We start from the raw sequence: 26,034 nt of genomic DNA on the forward strand, positions 1-26,034 counted from the left end.
TATATAATATATTAGTTACAGACACTCCTTTTGAGAATGTAAGGTGTCAGCTAACCCCTAAATAAACAGCAGTGATAAGCTGCCTTTAAAATGTGGAAAAGAAGGGGGGAATAGGGGTACCAGCGACTTGCAGTGTCTACCAAATTAATATAACTATGAAGAATATAGCAGGATACGGTTTTAACAAAGGGGTAACAATATATTTATTTATACAATTTATAACATAATGATGGGATAAAAAAGTAGGTAAAAACTTGATATGCAAAAAATTTTAAAACATAAAAGGATATAATAGATAAAAAATTTATAATTTAGCTAGAATCCAAAATCACATAAAATCAGTAAAAACAATTTTATACTGATAGAGTATTTTAGGATGGTGAAAATGATGCTTATCTTTGAAGATGGAGAGTCAGTGGAGGTACACCCAATGCGTTTCGTCCTTGATGAAGTCTGAGGACGAAACGCGTTGGGTGTACCTCTACTGACTCTCCATCTTCATAGATAAAGAGTATTTTAGGATGGTGAAAATGATGCTTATCTATGAATATAACCTGACCTCTTCCTCTGCGAGAGGATCTGTTATAGCAGGGGCTGTGTTTGTTCTAAGACTTACCGCGGTTTCCATTGACGACTTGGAGATTGAACGTCGGATCCCAGCCCGAAAGAGTATTCCCAGTGAAGTCATCCCGACTCTTCTTCAGACAGAAAAGAAGTAACGTCAAAACATTACCACCATATTTGGAGGAAATTATGTGTCTTGGTGTGAATCCGAGAAGGTTCCTACGGAAGATTTCCAGTTGGATCGTTTTCTCCATTCTTTTCTTACAAGATCGTGTGGTTGCGATCTTGGGTTGGGCGCGATTAAGGTTCAGATGTCAGCCTTATCGGTTTTCTTCCAAAAACAATTGGCCTCCTTTCCAAAGTTTCAAACTTTTGTAAAAGGAGTCTTACACATCCATCCTCCCCTTGTGCCTCTGTGGCACTATGGGATCTTTACGTGGTGTTGCAGTTCCTGCAATTTCTTTGGTTGAACTTTTCAGTATGGTTGAGTTGAAATTCCTCACTTGGAATGTGGTCAGGCAGTTGACCTTGGCATCCGCGAGGCGGGTGTCTGAGTTGGCGGATTGGTCTCACAAGAGCCTGTTTAATCTTCCATGAAGATAGAGCGGAGTTAAGAACTCGGCAGCAATTTCTGCAAAAAAGTGGTTTCATTGGTTTTACTTGAACCAACCTATTGTGGTGCCGGTGGATACTGACGCCTGGGCGACATCGAAGTATCTCGATGTGGTCTAAATTTTGAAATTTTATGTTGCCAGATTGGCTCAGATCAGGAAAACGGAGGATCTGTTTATCGTATATGATCCCAACAAGATTGGGGTTCCTGCTTCCAAGCAGACTATTGCACGCTGGATCTGTAATACGATTAAGCTTGCTCGTTTTATGGCTGGATTGCCGTTACCAAAATCGGTGAAGGCCCATTCTATCAGGAAGGTGGGCTCATCCTGGGCGGCTGCCCGAGGGGTCTCGGTTTTATAGCCTTTTATAGCAGCTACTTAGTCGGGTTAAAACAATTTTGCAAATATTCTACACGTTTGATACCCTGGCTGATAAGGACCTCTTGTTTGGGCAATCGGTGCTGCAGTCATCCGCACTCTCCCGCCCGTTCTAGAGCTTTGGTATAGACTCCATGGTCCTTTTGGAGTCCCCAGCATCCTCTAGGACGTATGAGAAAATAGGATTTTAATACCTACCGGTAAATCCTTTTCTCTTAGTCCGTACAGGATGCTGGGTGCCCGTCCCAGTGCGTACTGTATCTGCAGTTATTGGTTATGGTTACACTCATGTTGTGTTTCTTTTCAGTCAGTCGGTATGCTTTTATTGGTTGTGTTTACACACAGGTTGTGTTACATTTTTGATCAGCGTATTGCTGTATATTTTTCATGCTGCCGGCTGGTGTTCTATTGAATGCCACGTTCTGTGGCATGTTTGAGGTGTGAGCTGGTATGGCGCTCACCGTGTTTAAACAATTAATTATTTCCTCGAAATGTCCGTCTCCCTGGGCACAGTTCTATAACTGGAGTCTGGAGGAGGGGCATAGAGGGAGGAGCCAGTTCACACCCATTCAAAGTCTTATAGTGTGCCCATGTCTCCTGCGGATCCCATCTATACCCCATGGTCCTTTTGGAGTCCCCAGCATCCTCTACGGACTAAGAGAAAAGGATTTACCGGTAGGTATTAAAATCCTATTTTTAAAGTCCATGTGACTGTAGCAAATCTAAGGACATGAGAAGATAGAAAAAGATGTCTCTTATACCCCTTTTCCAATGCAGCTAAAAAATAAAAAGGTTATTGTCATGATAACCTAAGAGCTGGTCAGTGGAAAAGGGTTTACCCGGGTCCAGTTACCCAGTAATCCAACACGGCTAGCTTGCAGGATTGGCCCAGGGAATGACCCAAGTCGTGGTATAGTGTGAACGGGTAAGCCGGGTTGATGCGACCCTTCTGACATTTACAGCATAGGGAGAACCAATGCCAGGAGATGATCTCGTCTCCAAGCGCTGGTACTGGTCACATGTCCAGTGACGTTGCTGGCCCGGCAATATAAGCTGGCCTGGGAGTGTGACATGAGGGAGACTTTGGAGCCGGAGGAGTAGGAAGAAATTAGGGAAAACACTGTTAAGTCTGCCATTTGTGTAAGAATCATCTAAAGTTCTTGAAGTGCCCACTACCTGCAGCCTTCATACGATCTTCCTGCAAGCCTCTGATAGATGTTGGAGGGATTGCAGGGGAAGGAGGGGTGACACCTTGGCCCACACACTGTGTGGTGGCTCTGCCAAAACATCGGACAATTTGGAGACTTTGTGCATTGCTTTATCTTCTCAATCCCTGGCACTTTGCCTCTCATACTCAGTGTTGTCAAGATCTCTAATGCTGCAGAGCATCTACAGCTTTTATTAGACATGTACTAAGGACATCTACTAGTTATTGCAACAAGCTTGAAGAAAACCAAAAATGATAGTTAAAATTGCACAGTTATGCATACCTCCCAACATGACCATCTCCAGGAGGGACAGAATGCTCTGCTCCTGGACTTTTCTCTAAATATATGATTGCCAGCACCTGTGGTGAAACACATTTCTTATCCATTAACCTGTTCAACATAGGTGCTGGTAATCATAAATTAAGAGGGTAATCCAGGAGCAGAGCATTGTGTCCCTCCTGGAGACGGTCATGTTGGGAGGTATGAATTATGTTATGTGTTTACAATAACATGTATATGTGTCGACCATAACTAGCAGCTAATAAAATATATTCAGGCAATGTAACCAGCATCAAATATACTGATAACTGATGTTACATAAATAGCCTATTAATCAATTGCTATATTATGGTCAACTGAAGTAAGTGCTATGGAATGGCTGGTGTCAAAATATATCTGAAAGACAGTTGGTGCTTTTCCTTTAATTGAAAAAGTTTGTGGTTTCTTTGGTCTTGGTTGTGGACAGGAATACCTTGATGTTCTAAAAAAACAGGACATGTATGTGGTAAATCACATTCACCATTTTCAATATGTGCATTATAATAGTCAATGTGATATGAAAAATAAGCAATGTTTTGTTGCTTGGTAAGATCAAGTGTTGCTAAAATGACAGTGAGGTTATAGCAGAGTAACTGACCAAATGTCATTATTTATCATGTAGATACATTATGATTCTCTCTTTCAGAATTGCGGAATATACCACGGGAAGTCTTTGCTTTGGACCCCGGCTCCTCAGATCAAACTAAAGAGGTTCTTTTCCGATGCAGAAAATGCAGGTTGGAACGGCCTTCTTGAAGAAGTAGATTTTGTATCTACTATACATTTTAGAGGGCAAGGGTAAATGGTAACCACATGAGTTGTTCAGTGTTTCTGGATGGGTTCTATATCAGTGTGGAGAATACAGTAGTAGCATGTAATACTGTAATTAGGAAACGTGGCAACATATTTTAAGAGTAAAACTTATAACCAGTAGAAATAACCTACATTTTGTAAATGATAACAATGAAAGCTATCTAGTACAATTACAGTGCATCCGAAAAGTATTCGCAGTGCTTCACTTTTTCCACATTTTGTTATGTTACAGCTTTGTTCCAAAATGGAATAAATTAATTTTTTTTGCAGCAGGGTTCTCTGGTATTCCACAGGGAATAACATCGGGGGTGTAGAGTTGGATCTTGATCCGAGGCAACAACAGGCTAAAGCTTTGACTGTTCCCAGGATGCACTGCGCTAGGCAGTGCAGGTCACTAACAAGGGGGGCTGCGCTAGGTAGCCTTTTTAAGAAGACTTCAAGGGCCGCAGCACTTTTATTTCATTCTGACATGCTGTGCTGCGGCTCCATCATCTCCCTCAGCGGCGCTGCATACTCCCGCGGCCTGGTTCCCGGGTACTTGCAGCGGGGACGCACCGGTTTCTAGGCACACCACCGCTGCTGCTCTCCTGGATCGCGTGGCTGCATGACAGCACCTCTCAAGATCCATCAGGTTGGATGGGAAGCATCGGTGCACAGCCATTTTTCGGATCTCTCCAGAGATGTTCAATCGGATTCAAGTCTGGACTCTGGCTGAGCCACTCAAGGACATTCACAGAGTTGTCTGAAACCACTCCTTTCATATCTTGGCTGTGTGCTTAGGGTCGTTGTCCTTCTGAAAGATGAACCGTTGCCCCAGTTTGAGGTTAAGAGCGCTCTGTAGCAGGTTTTCATCCAGGATATCTCAGTACATTGCTGCATTCATCTTTCCCTCTATCCTGACTTGTCTCCCAGTTCCTGAGGCTGAAATACATCCCCACAGCATGATGCTGCCACCACCATGCTTCACTGTAGGGATGGCATTGGCCTGGTGATGAGCTGTGCCTGGTTTCCTCCAAACATGTCGCTTGGCATTCATGCCAAAGAGTTAAATCTTTTTCTCATCAGACCAGAGAATTGTTTCTCATGGTCTGAGACTCCATCAGGTGCATTTTGGCAAACTCCAGGCAGGCTGCCATGTGCTTTTTACTAAGAAATGGCTTCCGTCTGGCCACTCTACCATACAGGCCAGCTCTAGAAAGAGTCCAGGTGGTTCCGAACTTCTTCCATTTACGGATGATGGAGGCCACTGTGCTCATTGGGACCTTCAAAGCAGCAGATATTTTTCTGCACCCTTCCCCAGATTTGTCCCTTGAGACAATCCTGTCTCTGAGAACGACAGATAATTCCTTTGACTTCATGCTTCGTTTGTACTCAGACATGCACTGTCAAATGTGGGACCTTATATAGACAGGTGTGTGCCTTTCCAAATCATGTCCAATCAACTGAATTTACCACAGGTGGACTCCAATTAATCTGTAAGAACATCTCAAGGATGATCAGTAGAAACAGGATGCACCTGAGCTCAATTTTGAGCTTCATGGCAAAGGCTGTGAATACTTATGTACATGTGATTTCTTAGTTTTTTATTTTTAAGAAATTTGCAATAATCTTTAAAAAAATAAAAAATCACATTGTCATTATTGGGTATTGTGTGTAGAATTTTGAGGAAAAAAATGAATTTATTCAATTCTGAAATAAAGCTGTAACAACAAAATGTGGAAAAATGAAGCGCTGTGAATACTTTCCGGTTGCACTGTATATCATGACAAAATGACATGATTTACACACAGAATAGATGTCCATTCATTTCAACCATTACCACTATATTAGTATTGCTTGTGCCGTCAGGGAACACCATTAGACATTTGTGATTAAATCTTAGTAACCTTTTTTTTAGCAAACTGTACATTCTGCTTATGTGATCTACAATAGCAGAATACACAAATGCGTCAGCATACCATACTTTACACTTTACTGTGCATTACACATTAAATGTAAGTTATAATATTGATAAGCATTTTTCTATCCGGAGATCCAGTTTCCACAAAGTTCCTAAGACCAAAAGAAAAGTTATAATTGCTGGTGTTAGATAATAATGACACAGAACTAATCACAGGTGACCAGTCCTAACAGGCACTTTGAAGAATGCTAATAGTTTAGTATGGAGGGCCGTCGTGGGTTCAGCAGAGGGAAAGCAAGTGTTCTGATTGAGATAATGGCTTTTATTTTATTTTTATTTTTTCATTTTAAAGTTCAAAGAATGTAGTCACTGTATACACACACACATGAAAAAGTGCACAAATGAAGTATGTCAACACACAAAAAAAAGCATTAAAATAAAAGAGAAAGTAGCATTAATAGTTGTATTTGTCCTGTATTAACAATCTGGTTCTCTTTTTAAAATAGTTTATGAATGCTAGTTAATTACAAAGTATTTTTCTGTTTTTCAAGACGTTCACTGTTCAGGGAAGGAAGTATCTTAAATCACGCTCTAGGCGCTGGACCTGCAGCTTTTGTTAATAAAAGACTGATGCCGGTACAACATTCAGACTCCACAAAGTGCACCTCTTTCTTTGTGGAGCCAGTGCAGTGGATGGAGAAATCTCTCTTGGGAGTGTTGGATGGACAGGTAAAGCTGGAATATCATTGGCATAAATATCATTGGCATAAATAGATAATTGGATTTTAAATACCTACTGGTACATCCTTTTCTCATAGTCCATAAGGGATATTGGGGACACAGTACGATGGGTATAGACGGGGCTCCTCCCCTCTATGCCCCCTCCCACAGGCAGTTATAGGTAAAACAGTGCCCGAAGGAGAAAATACATACTTGAGAGTAGGAACATAACAATAAGTGTGGTGAGAGTTACACGCCAGCCCACCATAACATAACTGAGCCAGCAACAGCTGGCAACATAAACAGGAACAGCTGAACAGGTAACACATAACAGAGAACCTGCAGAAAGTCACCGCACAGAGGCGGGCGCCCAATATCCCTTATGGACTACGAGAAAAGGATTTTACGGTAGGTATTTCAAATCCTATTTTCTCTAGCAATCTATAAGGGATATTGGGGAGATTTAGTACTATGGGGACATCCTAAAGCTTCCAGAACGGGCGGGAACGTGCAGAGACATCTGCAGCACAGCCTGCCCAAACTGGGTATCCTCTTTGGCCAGGGTATCAAACTCATAGAACTTCACAAAGGTGTTCTTCACTGACCAGGTAGCAGCTCGGCACAGTTGCAGGGCCAAGACACCACGGGCAGCCGCCCAGGAAGACCACACCGATCTTGTAGAGTGGGCCTTCAGAGACAGTGGAACAGGTAAGGCTGCCAACCCATAGGCCTGATTGATAGTAAAGCCAATGAGCAATGGACTGCTTCGAAGCAGGTCAACACTTTTTCTATGCATCAAACAGCACGAACAAGTAATCAGTCTTTCTAATCCAAGCCGTCCTCTTGACATAGATCTTCAAGGCTCGCAATGCATCCAATGCCTCCGGAGGGGTAGAAGTGCCAGAACTGGATGGTATCACAATAGGTTAATTCAAATGAAATGCGGAGACTACTTTCGGCAGGAACTGCTGTCTAGTCCAGAACTCCGCTCTGTCCTCGTAAAAGACCAAGTAAAGACTCTTACATGATAAGACCCCAAATCCGAGACATGCCTAGCTGTAACCAGGGCCAGTAACATCACCGTCTTCCACGTAAGGTATTTGTCTTCCACTATCATCAGCGGTTCAAACCAGGAGGATTACAGAAATCGTAACACCACATCCAAATCCCAAGGTGCCAAACGGAGGTTGTATGTGAAGCACCCCTTGCAAGAAGGTCTGAACTTCAGGCAGCATAGCCAACATCTTTTGGAAGAAGATTGAAAGAACTGAAATCTGGACCTTAATGGATCCCAGACATAAGCCATTATCCATTCCAGCCTGCAGGAAACAAAGGGAATATACCCAAGTGGAATTCGGTAGATGGAAATGTGCGTTCCTCGTACCAGGAGACATACCTCCGCCAGATATGATGATAGTGTTTTGACGTCAGAGGTTTCCTGGCTTGCACCATAGTGGCAATTACTTTTTTGGAAAGTCCCTTGTGAGCTAGAATATTCCGCTCAACTTCCATACCGCCAAATGAAGCCGCCATAAGTCCGGGTAGAAGAACGTACCTTGCTGAAGAAGATCCCTGCTTACTGGCAGAGGCCAATGGTCTTCTATGGACATGCCCAAAAGATCCGCGTACCACGCTCTCTGGGGCAAGCAGAATTGCTTGTACTCCTTGATGCTGTATCCTCTTAAGCACCTTTGGGATCAACGGAATCAGAAGAAATACGTAGACCAGCTGGGAAGGCCAAGGCGACGTCAGTGCATCCACTGCGCACGCCTGAGGGTCTCTGGTTCGCAAGCAATAGCAGCGAAGTTTCTTGTTGAGGCGCGACGCCATCATGTCGATCTGGGGGCAACCCCACCTGTCAATGATCTGTTGAAACACCTGAAGATTTAGGCCCCACTCCCCTGGGTAGATATTGTGGCGACTGTGGAAGTCTGCTTCCCAGTTGTCCACTCCCGGAATGAAGATTGCGGACGGTGCTCTTGCATTTCTTTCCGCCCAGAGGAGTATTCTTGATACTACTTGCATGCAGGCCCGGCTTTTTGTTCCTCCTTGTCGATTAATGTACGCCACAGCCGTGGTGATGTCCGACTGTACCTGAATTGCCTGATCTCGGAGCAGAAGGGAGGCCTGAATCAGAGTATTGGAGATATCCCGAAGTTCCAGGATGTTGATCGGAAGTAGGGCCTCTTGGGAAGACTACCTGCCCTGGAACTGCACCCCTTGGGTGACAGCTCCCCTTCCTCTGAGACTCTCATCCGTCGTGAGGAGGATCCAATCCTGAATCCCGAAGCATCAACCTTCCCCGAGATTGGAAGACTGCAGCCACTACAGGAGTGAAATTCTGGTCTGGGGTGACAGTTGAGTCATGCGATGCATCTCAAGATTGGAACCGGACCACAAACCATCTTATGCAAATATGAATGGATACTCGAGTCGGTCGGAGAACCATGCAAACCATTTCTTGGAGCATTCTCACTTTTTCCTCTGGGAGGAACACTTTTTCTGCGCTACAGTATCCAGGAGCATTCCCTGAAACAGGAGCTGCTGAGATGGCTCCAGGTAGGACTTCTGTAGATTGAGGCTGCACCGTGGTGTTACAGAAGGTGGATAGTGCGATCTATATGGAGCAGTAGAATCTCCCTGGAACTCTTTTATAAGGAGATCGTCCAGGTAAGCGACTCTGAGCTGTAACATCATTTCCGCCATCGCCTTCGTGAACACCCTCGGAGCTGTAGACAGGCCGAAGGGTAAGGCCTGGATCCGGTAGTGATCGTTCAGCAGGGCGAACCTCAGATAGAGGAAATGGGTCTAGACTGCACACCCTAGTGGTTGTAATGAGAGGTGCTATCTGCTGAGATTTTATGGTAATACAGGGGAAGAAATGTGTGCAAATGCACTATGGAATCATTACTGTAAATTACAATATATAATAAGAGGTTGTTAGCATGTAATTGGCCAATGATATGGGCTGGCTCACTGCGTCGAGGTCACCTCTATTGTGCAAGTCCCTAACACTTTGGGGTTCACATTGGGGCATAGGGCACCCCCAAATCAGCCCAGCCATGAACCCCCCCAAGGCATCACACTAGTAGAAAATTTTGAGGTGTGATAAAGTGTAGGATAAGCATAGATAGTTACTGAGGGTACAGAGTGTTTTAAAATTAGATATAAAGTGGGTGAAAAAATATACATGGATAAAATAACACACATAGGAGGTAGTGAAAAAATAGTGACTGTAAGTGTTAGGGTGTGATGCCCCGGAGTGGCCTAGACAGAACAGTTCAGGGGACCCCACATCCCAATGCTTACCCCCAAATAGGATGACACTATATGAAAATAATAGGACTTAGTGAAATCCTCGTCTGGGGTGACAGTTGAATCATCCGGTGCATCTGAAGATTGGAACCGGACCACTTGTTCAGGATGTCCAATTGAAAGGGTCTGGCATGGAACCTTCCATACTGAATGGCCTCGTACGAGGCTACCATCTTTCCCAACAATCTTATGCAAATATGAATGGATACTCGAGTCGGTCGGAGAACCATGCGAACCATTTCTTGGAGCGTTCTCACTTTTTCCTCTGGGAGGAACACTTTCTGCGCTACAGTATCCAGGAGCATTCCCAGAAACAGGAGCCGCTGAGATGGCTCCAGGTGGGACTTCTGTAGATTAAGGATCCACCCGTGGTGTGACAGAAGGTGGATAGTGCGATCTATATGGAGCAGTAGAAGCTCCCTGGAACTCGTTTTTATCATGAGATCGTCCAGGTTAGGGACCACGTTGACCCCCTGGACTCTGAGCTGGAACATAATTTCCGCCATCGCCTTCGTGAACACCCTCGGAGCTGTAGACAGGCTGAAGGTAGTGATCGTTCAGCAGGGCGAACCTCAGATAGGCCTGATGAGGAGGCCAAATTGGGATATGGAGGTAGGCGTCATTGATATCTAGGGACACTAGGAATTCCTGCTGTTCCAGGCCTGCAATCACTGCTCTCAAAGATTACATCTTGAATTTGAAAACCTTTAGGAAAGGATTCAAAATTGGCCTCACAGACCTGTCTGGTTTTGGCACTACGAACAGACTGCAGTAGTAACCTTGTCCTTGCTGTTGCAGGGGTACTGGAACAATGACTTGGGACTGGACCAACTTTGTGATGGCCATTAGTAGCGTAACACTCATATTTTCCAAAGCTGGTAAGCTTGATTTGGAAAATCGTTGGGGAGGAGCACCGTCGAACTCCAGCTTGTAACCCTGAGAAATAAGGTCTCTTACCCAGGCGTCCTGGCAGGAACTTTCCAAGATGTGGCTGAATTGACCTAACCGAGCTCTCACCTCGAGATCCTCCCAGGGTGGGCGGCACAGTCATGCTGAGGTTTTTGCGGAAGCTGAACTGGTGCTCTGTTCCTAAGAGCCGGCAACGGCTGGTTTCTTAGGTTTACCTCTGGTTCCTCTAGCTGCATTGGATGCACCTCTGGCCCTAGATCGAAATCTGGTGGACCGAAAGGACTGAGTAGACTGTCCCGGGTAGGTACGTCTAGCAGGCGGATCCCCAGAGGGAAGAAACATGGATTTTCCAGCAGTAACTTTGGAGAGCCATGCGTCCAATTCACCTCCCGAAGAGCCATTCACCTGTAAAGGGAAGAGATTCCACATTGCGTTTGGAGTCGGCGTCTGCAATCCACTGACGCAACCATATGGCTTTGCGTGCTGACACATCCATAGCAGTGGTCCTAGCATTAATATTGCCAATCTTTTAGGGAGTCAGAGGATTCTAGCTGTGTACTGAATGTGTTTTAGGAAAGTTATCGTAGTAACCAGGGTCATGTCACCAGAGAGACCCTCCTGAATTTGAGTAGCCCAGGAATGAATTGCATGTGTTATCCAGCAACCGGCAATGACCGGTCTTTGAGATATACCTGCAGCAATGTAGATAGATTTCAGTGTGATCTCAATTTTTCTATCCCCCGGGTCCTTTACTGTAAAGGAGTCCGGAGCCAGGAGTATCGCCTTCTTAGAGAGGTGAGAAACTGAGACAGCCGGAGATTCTTCCCAGAACTTTCTGCCCTCAGGGGCATAGGGGAATGTATGCAAAAAATGTTTCGACACCGGATATTTCTTATCTGGATTTTTCCAGGCTAGCTTAAATAAATCATCTAATTCTTTAGAATCAGGAATTGTGACAGTCAGTTTGTCTTGAGGGAGGAAAAACGACTGCTGATTTGCAGCGTCCTCTAGGAGGAGCTTTAACACATCCCTTATAGCTAAAATTAGGAGTTCAATACCCTGTGTAGGAGTAGAATCCCCACCTATGGGGATCCACATCGTCCCCATCATCCTGTGTATCATCATCAGTGTCTGATAGAAGTGCAGGTAAAGCACGTTTATGTGGACCTGCAGTAGAGAGGGGGTGATGGGGAACATCAGCCCTGGCAGCTAGATCTGCTACTGCTTGTTGCAGTTCTTGTGGGCAATGTGCAGTGAGCTGAGATGACATATCAGACGACATAGTTTTGATTGCACCCAGCCAGGAAGGCTCGTGACCCTTCCCCACATTCTCAATGTTTTGTGAGGACTGACTACACTGCTCACATGAAATGGAACCAGAGAGTGGGGAGAATCTGGTGTTACACATACTGCATAGCTTGTGTTTTACCATGATGAAAAGTAACACACAACAATACACATACAACACAATGCAAGCCTGCCCTATTGCATGTGAGAGGAGACACAGATGAAAAGAAGGCACCAGCATACCCAACACTAGAGAACCCTAGTGAGGCTGTCAGTGTTTTTATATCAGTGAAAACTGTTTGTTTACAACAATTTCCCCTTTAGGAATAAGTAATGTGCACAAAATAGCGTCTCTCCCCCTAAACTACACCCGGTATCAGTGATCCAGCGTCTGTCAGAGTCCGGAGGAGCTGTATGAGGCTGCTGCTGCTTATGCAGAGGAAGGCGCCAAAATGCCGCTGAGCCCGCTCAGATGTAGCGCCGCCCCCCGTAATAGCGCCGGAGCTACTGAATATATTTATACTGACCATGTCTCCAAAACATGCTGTAACCTCACATGAATGCTTAGTTCAGCCCACCGCTAGCCAGTTTTACACAGGGGCTATAGTGGGTCCCCCCCAGGAGGGACCCGTATGCCTCACCCATGTGACAGACGCACCATGAATCGGGGGACCCCCCTAGCGGTGCCCTGGGTTTGTACTCACCACCGACGTTTATCTTCAGGCATCTGTTAGGGGTGTACGGCGTGCTGCGGTTGCGACAGCCAAGGCGCAGTGCCCCGCTGAACAAACAACCCCTCAGGATGGTGGTCCTGCAGCGGGGAAGCGGCTCTGCACCTCACAAGGCTGGTGACCATCCCCTCCCTAACTCACATGGTGCAGGTATGCTGTTGCCCAAACAGAATACCGAAATAAACAAAAGTTTAAAATAAAATGAAGGAAAACTCTGGAGCTAGCAGAGTGTGAATCCTCTCCTGATGGCACTTTTTTCTAAACTGCCTGTGGGAGGGGGCATAGAGGGGAGGAGCCAGCACACCCAGTTGAAGAAATTTAAAGTGCACCGGCTCCTTTGGACACTGTCTATACCTATCGTACTAATGTGTCCCCAATATCCCTTATGGATGCTAGAGAAATATTTTTTATATGTTAATTGTGTAACCAGCTGCAGGAGTGACATTGAAATACAAAATAGATTGCACTTTTGTTTCTTTTAATATTCTTGTATTACAATAATATAATACACTGATTTTTACACCTATTCATTCTGCAGGTCTGACTAAAGGGGGGTATACACGGGAGAGATGTGTGCTGAGCGAACCACTCAGCACACATCTCTCCCGCCGCTCAGCACAGCGCGATGTGTGCTGAGCGATGCGGGGGGAGGACGGGGGCCGCTCATTTCACCCAGTGGGTGAAATGAGCGACCTGCTAGATTGGCCTGCATGCAGGCTCAATCTAGCAGCGGCGGTAGCGATGTGCGGGGCCGCGCATTGCTATCGCTGAGGGGGCTACACACGAGTGATCTGTGCTTAAAATCTAAGCAATCTAGTCAGATTGCTTAGATTTTAAGCATGGATCTCTCCGTGAGTACCCCCCTTAACCAATTTATGAACATCCAGCCAAATCAGTGTTCTTATAACAACCTGCTGTTCTGCAGCATTAGCATGCATCTGTACGCACTTCACATGTGTGAAGTCCTGCCTTAGCCATGTATCATATTGCCAGAGGTATAGTGGGCTAGATTTGTCCACTTAGTAAAAAGATGAGGCTTCCATCCCCATTGGTTTTTAGGCAATGTACAGTAGTTGGAGTAAGTGGAGTTTATAATTTGACCTTTGAAATTTTATTAAGTTGGTGAAATGTGGGTAAACATTATTTAACTATGTAAAATATCCAGTATTTCATCTCAGAAGCTGGCCCTAACCATGGTCAAAAAGATGTCTTCATGATCTTGTAGGCTAGACCACTTTTAAATAATTACATATGAATCTTCTATTCCCTGAGGGTGAATTTCATTTGAATTGATTGATCTCTACAACAGATTAAAATATCTGCCACTTGCTCGGCAATATGCTATAATGGTGTTAGGATACATAGGATACATTTTAGATTTGTGTTTCATTCTTGAAACCCCGCTCTACTAGGGCCTTGGACACTTCTTAGGCAGCTGGTGACCCAGGATGGGGATGACAGGGGAGCACCCATGTGACCAAGGGAAGCTGGAGGAGCAGCGCTGCATCGGGAGCTGTCAGCAGCCGGCACCCGGTGCAGCATCAGGTAACCCCCGATAAGCCACCGCTCATGCTGGCATATCGGGGGTAATAGGATATTCCCCAGCTATCCCCCCTAGTCAGTTTTCCACTGCTGGTCCTCTACTGCTTGTTCTTATCCAGGGTTAAGGTTCCTCTTAGGAGTGATATTTTCCTCTTTACTATCTCCAGCCGGGTTCCAGTCCTTGAGTACGAACTTTATCTAGCCACCAAGCTTCCTTCATACAGCCTCTCATTCCTTTCTAACCCCATACTCCATTCCGGGAACACAAATTGATATGGATGTGACAGTCACACCAGAGGAAAGGATGATCTGGCCTTATATGCTTCTGGTGTAAACTTTGTTTGTGTCTAGCCATTTACTGTGTGTACTAGATGGCACCTGACGGGGGAATTCAATTGTCGCTCCGTTTGGACACGCACAGAAGCCTGGTGCTGACATTACAATTATTGACTGGCTGCTATCTAGTATTGTAATAAACGAACATTAAAAATGGTTATGGAAAACACATGCTAGCGGATATATTTACTAAAGTACGGGTTTATAGAAGTTGAGATGTTGCTGATGGCAACACAGATTTTAGCTATTGTCTAGAACGTGCTAGATAAATAAGTAGAATCTGGTTGCAGTGGGCAACATCTCCTTTCCTATAAATCTGCATGTTAGTAACATCCCTAGGTGTGCACTGAAAAATAAGAATTTACTTACCGATAATTCTATTTCTCGTAGTCCGTAGTGGATGCTGGGGACTCCGTAAGGACCATGGGGAATAGCGGCTCCGCAGGAGACTGGGCACAAAAGTAAAGCTTTAGAACTACCTGGTGTGCACTGGCTCCTCCCCCTATGACCCTCCTCCAAGCCTCAGTTAGGATACTGTGCCCGGACGAGCGTACACAATAAGGAAGGATTTTGAATCCCGGGTAAGACTCATACCAGCCACACCAATCACACCGTACAACCTGTGATCTGAACCCAGTTAACAGCATGATAACAGAGGAGCCTCTAGAAAAGATGGCTCACTACAGCAATAACCCGATTTTTTGGTAACAATAACTATGTACCAGTATTGCAGACAATCCGCACTTGGGATGGGCGCCCAGCATCCACTACGGACTACGAGAAATAGAATTATCGGTAAGTAAATTCTTATTTTCTCTAACGTCCTAAGTGGATGCTGGGGACTCCGTAAGGACCATGGGGATTATACCAAAGCTCCCAAACGGGCGGGAGAGTGCGGATGACTCTGCAGCACCAAATGAGAGAACTCCAGGTCCTCCTCAGCCAGGGTATCAAATTTGTAGAATTTTACAAACGTATTTGCTCCTGACCAAGTAGCTGCTCGGCAAAGTTGTAAAGCCGAGACCCCTCGGGCAGCCGCCCAAGATGAGCCCACCTTCCTTGTGGAATGGGCTTTTACAGATTTTGGCTGTGGCAGGCCTGCCACAGAATGTGCAAGCTGAATTGTACTACAAATCCAACGAGCAATAGTCTGCTTAGAAGCAGGAGCACCCAGCTTGTTGGGTGCATACAGAATAAACAACGAGTCAGATTTTCTGACTCCAGCCGTCCTGGAAACCTATATTTCCAGGGCTCTGACAACGTCTAGCAACTTGGAGTCCTCCAAGTCCCTAGTAGCCGCAGGCACCACAATAGGTTGATTCAGGTGAAACGCTGAAAACCACCTTAGGGAGAAACTGAGGACAAGTCCTCAATTCCGCCCTGTCCGAATGGAAAATCAGATGAGGGCTTTTACAGGATAAAGCCGCCAATTCTGACACGCACCTGGCCCAGGCCAGGGCCAACAGCATGACCACTTTCCATGTGAGATATTTTAACTCCACATATTTAAGTGGTTCAAACCAATGTGACTTTTGGAACCCAAAAACTACATTTAGATCCCAAGGTGCCACTGGAGGCACAAAAGGAGGCTGTATATACAGTACCCCTTTCACAACCTTCTGAACTTCAGGGACTGAAGCTAGTTCTTTTTGGAAGAAAATTGACAGGGCCGAAATTTGAACCTTAATGGACCCCCATTTCAGGCCCATAGACACTCCTGTTTGCAGGAAATGTAGGAATCGACCTAGTTGAAAATTCCTCCGTCGGGGCCTTACTGGCCTCGCACCACGCAACATATTTTCGCCAAATGCGGTGATAATGTTTTGCGGTTATATCTTTCCTGGCTTTGATCAGGATAGGACTGACTTCATTCGGAATGCCTTTCTCCTTCAGGATCCGGCGTTCAACCGCCATGCCGTCAAACGCAGCCGCGGTAAGTCTTGGAACAGACAGGGTCCTTGCTGGAGCAGGTCCCTTCTTAGAGGTAGAGGCCCCGGATCCTCCGTGAGCATCTCTTGAAGTTCCGGTTACCAAGTCCTTCTTGGCCAATCCGGAGCCACGAATATAGTGCTTACTCCTCTCCATCTTATAATTCTCAGTACCTTGGGTATGAGAGGCAGAGGAGGGAACACATACACTGACTGGTACACCCACTGTGTTACCAGAGCGTCTACAGCTATTGCCTGAGGGTCCCTTGACCTGGCGCAATACTTGTCGAGTTTTTTTAAACATGTGGAAGACTTCTGGGTGAAGTCCCCACTCTCCTGGGTGGAGGTCGTGTCTGCTGAGGAAGTCTGCTTCCCAGTTGTCCACTCCCGGAATGAATACTGCTGACAGTGCTATCACATGATTTTCCGCCCAGCGAAGAATCCTTGCAGCTTCTGCCATTGCCCTCCTGCTTCTTGTGTCACCCTGTCTGTTTACGTGGGTGACTGCCGTGATGTTGTCCGAATGGATCAACTCCGGGTGACCTTGAAGCAGAGGTCTTGCTGAGCTTAGAGCATTGTAAATGGCCCTTAGCTTCAGGATATTTATGTGAAGTGATGTCTCCAGGCTTGACCATAAGCTCTGGAAATTCCTTCCCTGTGTGACTGCTACCCAGCCTCGCAGGCTGGCATCCGTGGTCACCAGGACCCAGTCCTGAATGTGCGGCCCTCTAGAAGATGAGCACTCTGCAACCACCACAGGAGAGACACCCTTGTGCTTGGTGACAGGGTTATCCGCTGATGCATCTGAAGATGCGACCCGGACCATTTGTCCAGCAGGTCCCACTGGAAAGTTCTTGCGTGGAATCTGCCGAATGGGATTGCTTCGTAGGAAGCCACCATTTTTCCCAGAACCATTTCATTGATGTACTGAGACTTGGCTCGGTTATAGGAGGTTCCCGACTAGCTCGGATAACTCCCTGACTTTCTCCTCCGGGAGAAACACCTTTTTCTGGACTGTGTCCAAGATCATCCCTAGGAACAGAAGACGAGTCGTCGGAATCAGCTGCGATTTTGGAATATTGAGAATCCAATCGTGCTGCCGCAACACTACCTGAGATAGTGCTACACCGACCTCCAACTGTTCCCTGGATCTTACCCTTATCAGGGAATCGTCCAAGTAAGGGATAACTAAAATTCCCTTCCTTCGAAGGAGTATCATCATTTCGGCCATTACCTTGGTAAAGACCCGGGGTGCCGTGGACCATCCATACGGCAGCGTCTGAAACTGATAGTGACAGTTCTGTACCATAAACCTGAGGTACCCTTGGTGAGAAGGGTACATTGGGACATGAAGGTAAGCATCCTTGATGTCCCGAGACATCATGTAGTCCCCTTCTTCCAGGTTCGCAATCACTGCTCTGAGTGACTCAATCTTGAATTTGAACCTCCGTATGTAAGTGTTCAAGATTTTAGATTTAGAATCGGTCTCACCGAGCCGTCCGGCTTCGGTACCACAACAGTGTGGAATAATACCCCGTTCCCTGTTGCAGGAGGGGTACCTTGATTATCACCTGCTGGGAATACAGCTTGTGAATGGCTTCCAAAACTGCCTCCCTGTCAGAAGGAGACATCGGTAAAGCCGACTTTAGGAAACGGCGAGGGGGAGACGTCTCGAATTCCAATTTGTACCCCTGAGATATCACCTGAAGGGTTCAGGGGTCTACTTGCGAGTGAGCCCACTGCACGCTGAAATTCATTGAGACGGGCCCCCACCGTGCCTGATTCTGCTTGTAAAGCCCCAGCGTCATACTGAGGGCTTGGCAGAGGCGGGAGAGGGCTTCAGTTCCTGGGAACTGGCTGATTTCTGCAGCCTTTTTCCTCTCCCTCTGTCACGGGGCAGAAATGAGGAACCTTTTGCCCGCTTGCCCACGAAAAGACTGCGCCTGATAATACGGCGTCTTCTTATGTTGAGAGGCGACCTGGGGTACAAACGTGGATTTCCCAGCTGTTGCCGTGGCCACCAGGTCTGAAAGACCGACCCCAAATAACTCCTCCCCTTAATAAGGCAATACTTCCAAATGCCGTTTGGAATCCGCATCACCTGACCACTGTCGTGTCCATAACCCTCTACTGGCAGAAATGGACAACGCACTTAAACTTGATGCCAGTCGGCAAATATTCCGCTGTGCATCACGCATATATAGAAATGCATCTTTTAAATGCTCTATAGGCAATAATATACCGTCCCTATCTAGGGTATCAATATTTTCAGTCAGGGAATCCGACCACGCCAACCCAGCACTGCACATCCAGGCTGAGGCGATTTGCTGGTCGCAGTATAACACCAGTATGTGTGTCAATACATTTTAGGATACCCTCCTGCTTTCTATCAGCAGGATCCTTAAGGGCGGCCATCTCAGGAGAGGGTAGAGCCCTTGTTCTTACAAGCGTGTGAGCGCTTTATCCACCCTAGGGGGTGTTTCCCAACGCACCCTAACCTCTGGCGGGAAAGGATATAATGCCAATAACATTTTAGCAATTATCAGTTGTTATCGGGGGAAAACCCACGCATCATCACACACCTCATTTAATTTCTCAGATTCAGGAAAACTACAGGTAGTTTTTCCTCACCGAACATAATACCCCTTTTTGGTGGTACTCGTATTATCAGAAATGTGTAAAAACATTTTTCATTGCCTCAATCATGTAACGTGTGGCCCTACTGGAAGTCACATTTGTCTCTTCACCGTCGACACTGGAGTCAGTATCCGTGTCGGCGTCTATATCTGCCATCTGAGGTAACGGGCGCTTTAGAGCCCCTGACGGCCTATGAGACGTCTGGACAGGCACAAGCTGAGTAGCCGGCTGTCTCATGTCAACCACTGTCTTTTATACAGAGCTGACACTGTCACGTAATTCCTTCCAACAGTTCATCCACTCAGGTGTCGACCCCCTAGGGAGTGACATCACTATTACAGGCAATCTGCTCCGTCTCCACATCATTTTTCTCCTCATACATGTCGACACAAACGTACCGACACACAGCACACACACAGGGAATGCTCTGATAGAGGACAGGACCCCACTAGCCCTTTGGGGAGACAGAGGGAGAGTTTGCCAGCACACACCAGAGCGCTATATATATACAGGGATAACCTTATATAAGTGTTTTTCCCCTTATAGCTGCTGTATTTTTAATACTGCGCGTAATTAGTGCCCCCCTCTCTTTTTTAACCCTTTCTGTAGTGTAGTGACTGCAGGGGAGAGACGGGGAGCTTCCCTCCAACGGAGCTGTGAGGGAAAATGGCGCCAGTGTGCTGAGGAGATAGGCTCCGCCCCCTTCTCCGCGGCCTTATCTCCCGTTTTTCTGTGTATTCTGGCAGGGGTTAAATTCATCCATATAGCCCAGGAGCTATATGTGATGCATTTTTTTTTGCCATTCAAGGTGTTTTTATTGCGTCTCAGGGCGCCCCAGCGCCCTGCACCCTTAGTGACCGGAGTGTGAAGTGTGCTGAGAGCAATGGCGCACAGCTGCAGTGCTGTGCGCTACCTTGTTGAAGACAGGACGTCTTCTGCCGCCGATTTTCCGGACCTCTTCTGTCTTCTGGCTCTGTAAGGGGGCCGGCGGCGCGGCTCTGGGACCTATCCATGGCTGGGCCTGTGATTGGTCCCTCTGGAGCTAATGTCCAGTAGCCTAAGAAGCCCAATCCACTCTGCACGCAGGTGAGTTCGCTTCTTCTCCCCTTAGTCCCTCGATGCAGTGAGCCTGTTGCCAGCAGGTCTCACTGAACATAAAAAACCTAAAACTAAACTTTTCACTAAGCAGCTCAGGAGAGCCACCTAGTGTGCACCCTTCTCGTTCGGGCACAAAAATCTAACTGAGGCTTGGAGGAGGGTCATGGGGGGAGGAGCCAGTGCACACCAGGTAGTTCTAAAGCTTTACTTTTGTGCCCAGTCTCCTGCGGAGCCGCTATTCCCCATGGTCCTTACGGAGTCCCCAGCATCCACTTAGGTTGTTAGAGAAATGTGTGTTAGTTCTAGTGACAAATATAGAATTTGAACCACTTGGCCCCTCTAGTCTCCCTAACCATATGTACACGCACACGGTTACACACTAGGGTTAATATTTTGTTAGGAACCAATTAACCTATCAATATATTATTGGATTTTGGGAGGAAACCCATGCAACATGGGGAGAATATACAAACTCGACACAATTAGGGCCATGGTGGTAATCAAACCTATAACGTCTGTGCTGTGAGGCGGTAATGCTAGCCATTACACCGTCCATACTGCCCCACATACAGTTATGAAAGTGCTTTGGTGATTAATATTGTTGTAATAGTAGTTATGTTTGGGGGGGGGGGTTCTTAACCATACTGAAAAATCATTTAAAAGTAATTAGTATATTACATATTTTTAATGTTTACAGCTTCTCTGCCCCAAGTGCAACTCCAAACTGGGTTCATTCAACTGGTATGGAGAACAGTGTTCATGTGGTCGCTGGATTACGCCAGCATTCCAGGTCCACAAGAACAGGGTGGATGAAGTGAAGCCTGTTCCAATCCATGGAAGATGAAGAGAGTTTGAGAGACTCCGGCTGATGCATTGTTATTTATCATTTACTACTCCCATTTCAACCATTATTAAAGATCTGTTTATGTTTATTATTAGTAAAAATCTAAGCTAAGAATTTGAATCTTGTAGCAGCAAGAAGATTATATTAGTTGGTTCACAAAGATCATTGGTGGTCATTCCGAGTTGTTCGCTCGTTGACGATTTTCGCTATGCTGCGATTTGTTGCTAAATGCGCATGGTACGCAGCGTGCATGCGCTTAGTTATTTAACTAAACCTTAGCAGTTTTGCTGTTGTTCGTACGGCGCTTTTCAGTCGCACTGCTGATCGGTGAGTGATTGACAGGAAAGGGGCGTTTCTGGGTGGGAACTGAGCGTTTTCCGGGAGTGTGCTAAAAAACGCAGGCGTGTCTGGAGAAACGGGAGTGGCTGACCGAACGCAGGGCGTGTTTGTGACGTCAAACCAGGAACTAAATGGACTGAGGTGATCGTAATCTAGGAGTAGGTCTGGAGCTACTCAGAAACTGCTTGAAAATCTTTAGTAGCAGTTCTGCTAATCTTTCGTTCGCAATTCTGCTAAGCTAAGATACACTCCCAGAGGGCGGCGGCCTAGCATTTGCAATGCTGCTAAAAGCAGCTAGCGAGCGAACAACTCGGAATGAGGGCCATTGTTCTCTATTTCTGATTGAGGTCACGGTTCTTAATACCTGCCTTCAATAAGGATCAGTGTTAAAGTTTTCTCAGACACTGCTCGAGTTGTGGAGAACCTACTTCCTAATTATCTAGCCTTGTGAATGAATTACAGATAACAGAATTCTTACTGACTTCTATCATTCTGGTTTACCAAGTAGACAAAAATGGTTACAATGCAAAAACATTTGTATAATATGGTATTATAATAAATCATTTGCATTCACTGGGCTCAAATGTTTATCAGAGTGTAATGGATATCCGTAAAACTATCTGAAGCAAATATGGGTGCTACCTGCTTCATCCTAAGCTAGAGTGCACCAGAATGATAATTGTATGAATGTTGACTTCTTATGTTATTTTATGATACCAATCAGCTTTTGCTTCCTAATCTCAAATATTGTGCTTGTATAATCATCCTTCTGTGAATTTCATATAGCTGCATTCTTCCTTTTTCATGCACCCCTATGTAAACTCAATTGCTCTAAACCTGTGTCAGCTGTTCCTTAGTAATTTATCAGCCAGTATCAGGTGACTAGTGTACCTTTAAAAGCCATAAGGTATGTGGCAGGTACACATTAAACCTAATGGGCATATTTGCAGTTATATTATGTGTGATACAGTTGCCAGGTTTTAATTTTTAAGACTCTGTGATAGTGTAGGACCTAATCAAGTATGCAAGTAGAAAGAAAAAAGAAGTAACCTTGGTTGGGAGCACTCTATTTCAGAGACGGAAGATTGTAATTATTGTTGTGCTAAAACATAACTTTTATTGTATTATATTTAATAAAGGACAAATATAAGGACCGACCTTAATAGGGTTTTTTTATGCAGCCAGACTAAAGAACAAAAGAATATTATTATTATTACTTTAACCGTGAAGATATTAAGGAGATAATGGTTTGTTCTGTGCTCAAATGCATAGTTTATATGTCAGAAGCCATACAAGTGGACCTCTTTCTGTGACACTGCCATGTATGACCTACAACACCTGATATTCCCGGGTGGTCATCCAACCTGGTACTGATCAGGCCCAACACTGTATTGCTTCCAAGATCGAACGAGATTGGGCATATACAGTGGTATGGTAGTAGGTAAAGTGGCACTGATCAGAGTTGAATTGCCACTTAATGCAAGGGAGTAATGGCCCGAACATGGAATAGGTAGCAATATATCCCTTTACAAATATTTCTCTGGATACAAAAGTGTTAGGTTATTAATAGATGACTGTCATTCGCCTTGTCATTTACCCATAGATAAGGGTATATGAAGGATTTAAAATCATTTGGTCACACTTGTTGGTGCAATGAGACAAGCTTAGAAGTAAAACTTCGCCCCTTAATCACAATCGAGGTAGGATGCACCTGTATCTCAAGGTAATCCGCGTAGCCAAATAAGGTTGCGTATTGCTTAAATGTTAGCTGAGACAGTAATATTGACACCCTTCTGCTGTTCTCCCGTCATGCCAACCATGTGGTATCGAACGGGGAATGAGAGAGGGTGAATCAGTCTAGCAGCTTGAAGGAAGTCAGGAGAGATTTATTAAACACTCCAAACATAATAGGATTCTCCTTGATGTGAGAATTCACAGCGCAAGGAGTTGAACCTCCTAACTCCTTTGAAGTATGATAATACCAAAAAAGGGAGGACAGGAAAACAAAGAGGACTTACAAAAAATTACCCAATATATGCATAAATATATGCTTATTAAGCAATTACAAAAGTTCACAAAATGAGTAAGTTTCCCCCGTTTCTCCGATTCCTATGACAGACTGCTAGGCTATTGCATATGTATCACAATTCCATTGTATTCATCAAGAGCCAAAACTACATTGCTATTATGTGTCAAACGTTTGTGCAAGTATCAATTATGCGTTATATAAGCAGTGACTAAGCTACATTGCTTTTATGTATCAGACGTTTGTGCAGTGTCAACGACACGTTTCATAAACAGTGGCTAGTAATATGCAGTGGTGGAGATGGAGCAGGTTTCTAGGATCTAGTGTCCCTTTATAAAGGCAAGAGAATGCCTCCACCTTCTAGATAATTATGTTTAATCTCTGCTAATTGGAGATTAAAGATGGAAGCATCACCTATAAAGTAGGAAATGTGCCTAAGATCAAACAAATTTCTGTTGAAAGCTGGTATAGTTTCCAACCACAGCATACATAATTGACAGAGGTAACATACCACACAGACTGCTATTAAGAGCCAAATCACTTTCCGGCCACAGCATGCATAATTAGCAAAGGTAACGTACCATAATAAATCCGTTTCCCATTACTCGTCATTCATGGCTGCCCGGCGCTCCAGATCACAAGATATAAATAGTGATACTGTATAGTATGGGTGGCTTTGGGAGAAATCTTGCCTTGCCCTTAGATCTTGCCCGGCAGCTCCGATAGGGAAAGGTGGCTAAGCAGGTCTGTGTGCTGCTGGCTCAGGCGGCTCACGAGGGAGAAAAACTGTCCGTATGCTGGCTGTCGGTATTCCGGCACCGGTATACTTTGCGTCGGGATCCCGACAGTCGGCAACCTGAAGACCACCCAACACGAACATATACAATAATGAAAACAAGGAATACAATATTTACTTGAAACAAAAATAAGGAAGAGCAACAAACAGCAATATATGACCGTCAAAGTAAGTCGCTCAAGTCAGCGAGTCCTGGGCAGTCGCATCTTGATGAGAGGGGCCAGCAGAAGGGTGAAGATTAAGCTTGCGAATGAGATCCTTTCCTTCTTCAGGTGTTCGCACAGTGTACGGTTTTCCCTTAACTTCTACCAACAAATGAAACGGGAAACCCCACTTATATTTGTATCCATTATCTCACAGTAACGAAGTCACAGCACGTAAATCCCTCTGTTTGGCTGTGGTGGAAGGGGCCAAGTCATGAAAAATGTGAAGGCTTAATCCCTCAAACAGGATGCTTTGGGAGGATCAACTAGCTGTGGTAATCATATTTTTGACCTTGAAAGAGAGCAGTTTGAGGATCACATCTCCCTGGTGGATCAGTGTCTATCGGTTTAGGCCTTAAGGCTCTATGGGCCCTTTCAATTTGAAAAATAGAAGCATCTGCAGATGGGAGCAGTTGAACATAAGGCGAATGAGATAGGGCTCAACATTATTCGGTGCTACTTGTTCCTGAATGTTACGAATGCGAGGGTTAATCCGTCTCTCACGATTCTCCAAATCCTCGTTTTTGTCCCTTAAGAGGTCCAGCTCGTTATAATAATAGTTCATGTCGTTAGCGAAGTTGACATGATCTTCCTGGAGTTTATCCAAGTGGGATTTGAGTAACGAAGTACGAGATGTGAGTTCTGACATGTCAGCTCTCAGTTCACGACCGCTTTTTGAAGGGCAGAGGTGAAGGATTCCTTAAGGTCCATAATTAGAGCCTGTAATGTTTGCATATCACCTTTGGTGGCAGGCGCCGACTCCTGATCCATCGTGGACAATGGGGAGGGAGCACCAGGGGAGATAGATGAATTTGGTTTGCTTTGGCGAAGGAAGTGATGAGAAATTTCTTGAGGCCCTTTTTGTTTGATTTTCGTTGCAGAACGGCTCATAATACCATAAGTTGAATTCAATGATCAATGATGACAGGCAATAAAGGAAAATGTCGGTGTTACCCACTAGTAAAAATGTAGGCTCTGGGTCAGGAAATATGGCGCTCACAGCAGCATTAGCAAAATAAAAGCATCACGGCAGAGGAAAAACATATATAGACTGCAGCCATCATTATTGTAGCTACAGAGGTGGTAATGTAGAACAATTGTATACCGAAAAAATACTGCGTATATGAATGTTTATAATTAAACAAGAGCTCCACATCAATAGAAACAGTTCACTTAAATCCTAGCCCAGGGGGACTATTGAGCCCAGAAAGGATGAGAGAGAGTGTACCTAGCAGGAGTGGAAAGTAAAGATGGTGGGGCAGAAAACAGCAAATCGGTTATCAATAGCTGGGAATACCTTGCAATAAGACTCTGCTGCAGGGAGAAAACCACTTTTCCCAGGGGAGGGCTGCCTCCAGCTCAGATAGTCTCCGCCAAATCTTATGTGTCTACTTAGCAGGAGAGTGAGACCAGGAGACGCTGACAGGGAGCGGTGAGGGGTAGCAGTCAGGAGGGATTGTGCACCTCTCCCTCAGTGCAGATACCAGGTCGCCTGTTGCCGTTATATATTCAGCGGACAGGGAGGTTC

At 45.3% G+C, this 26,034-nt stretch overlaps 1 protein-coding gene and 1 pseudogene across 1 annotated transcript in view; one reads left to right on the top strand and one right to left on the bottom strand.

Annotated features, from left to right (window-relative positions):
• The window catches only part of DUSP12 (dual specificity phosphatase 12), a 184,190-nt gene extending 162,136 nt beyond the window's left edge, over positions 1–22,054 (top strand). The window contains exons 5-7 of the mRNA XM_063940630.1: positions 3,729–3,819; positions 6,347–6,524; positions 20,996–22,054. Of these exons, the coding sequence (XP_063796700.1) occupies positions 3,729–3,819; positions 6,347–6,524; positions 20,996–21,142 (416 nt within the window). The 3' untranslated portion in view covers positions 21,143–22,054. The remainder of the gene's footprint in view (positions 1–3,728; positions 3,820–6,346; positions 6,525–20,995) is intronic.
• A 753-nt stretch (positions 22,055–22,807) lies between these two features.
• LOC134964165 (5S ribosomal RNA) lies at positions 22,808–22,924 on the bottom strand (annotated as a pseudogene).
• Between the last annotated feature and the right edge of the window lie 3,110 nt (positions 22,925–26,034).

The sequence above is a fragment of the Pseudophryne corroboree genome, chromosome 9, assembly GCF_028390025.1.
Source record: "Pseudophryne corroboree isolate aPseCor3 chromosome 9, aPseCor3.hap2, whole genome shotgun sequence".
In the NCBI taxonomy this organism is placed as follows: Eukaryota; Metazoa; Chordata; class Amphibia; order Anura; family Myobatrachidae; genus Pseudophryne; species Pseudophryne corroboree.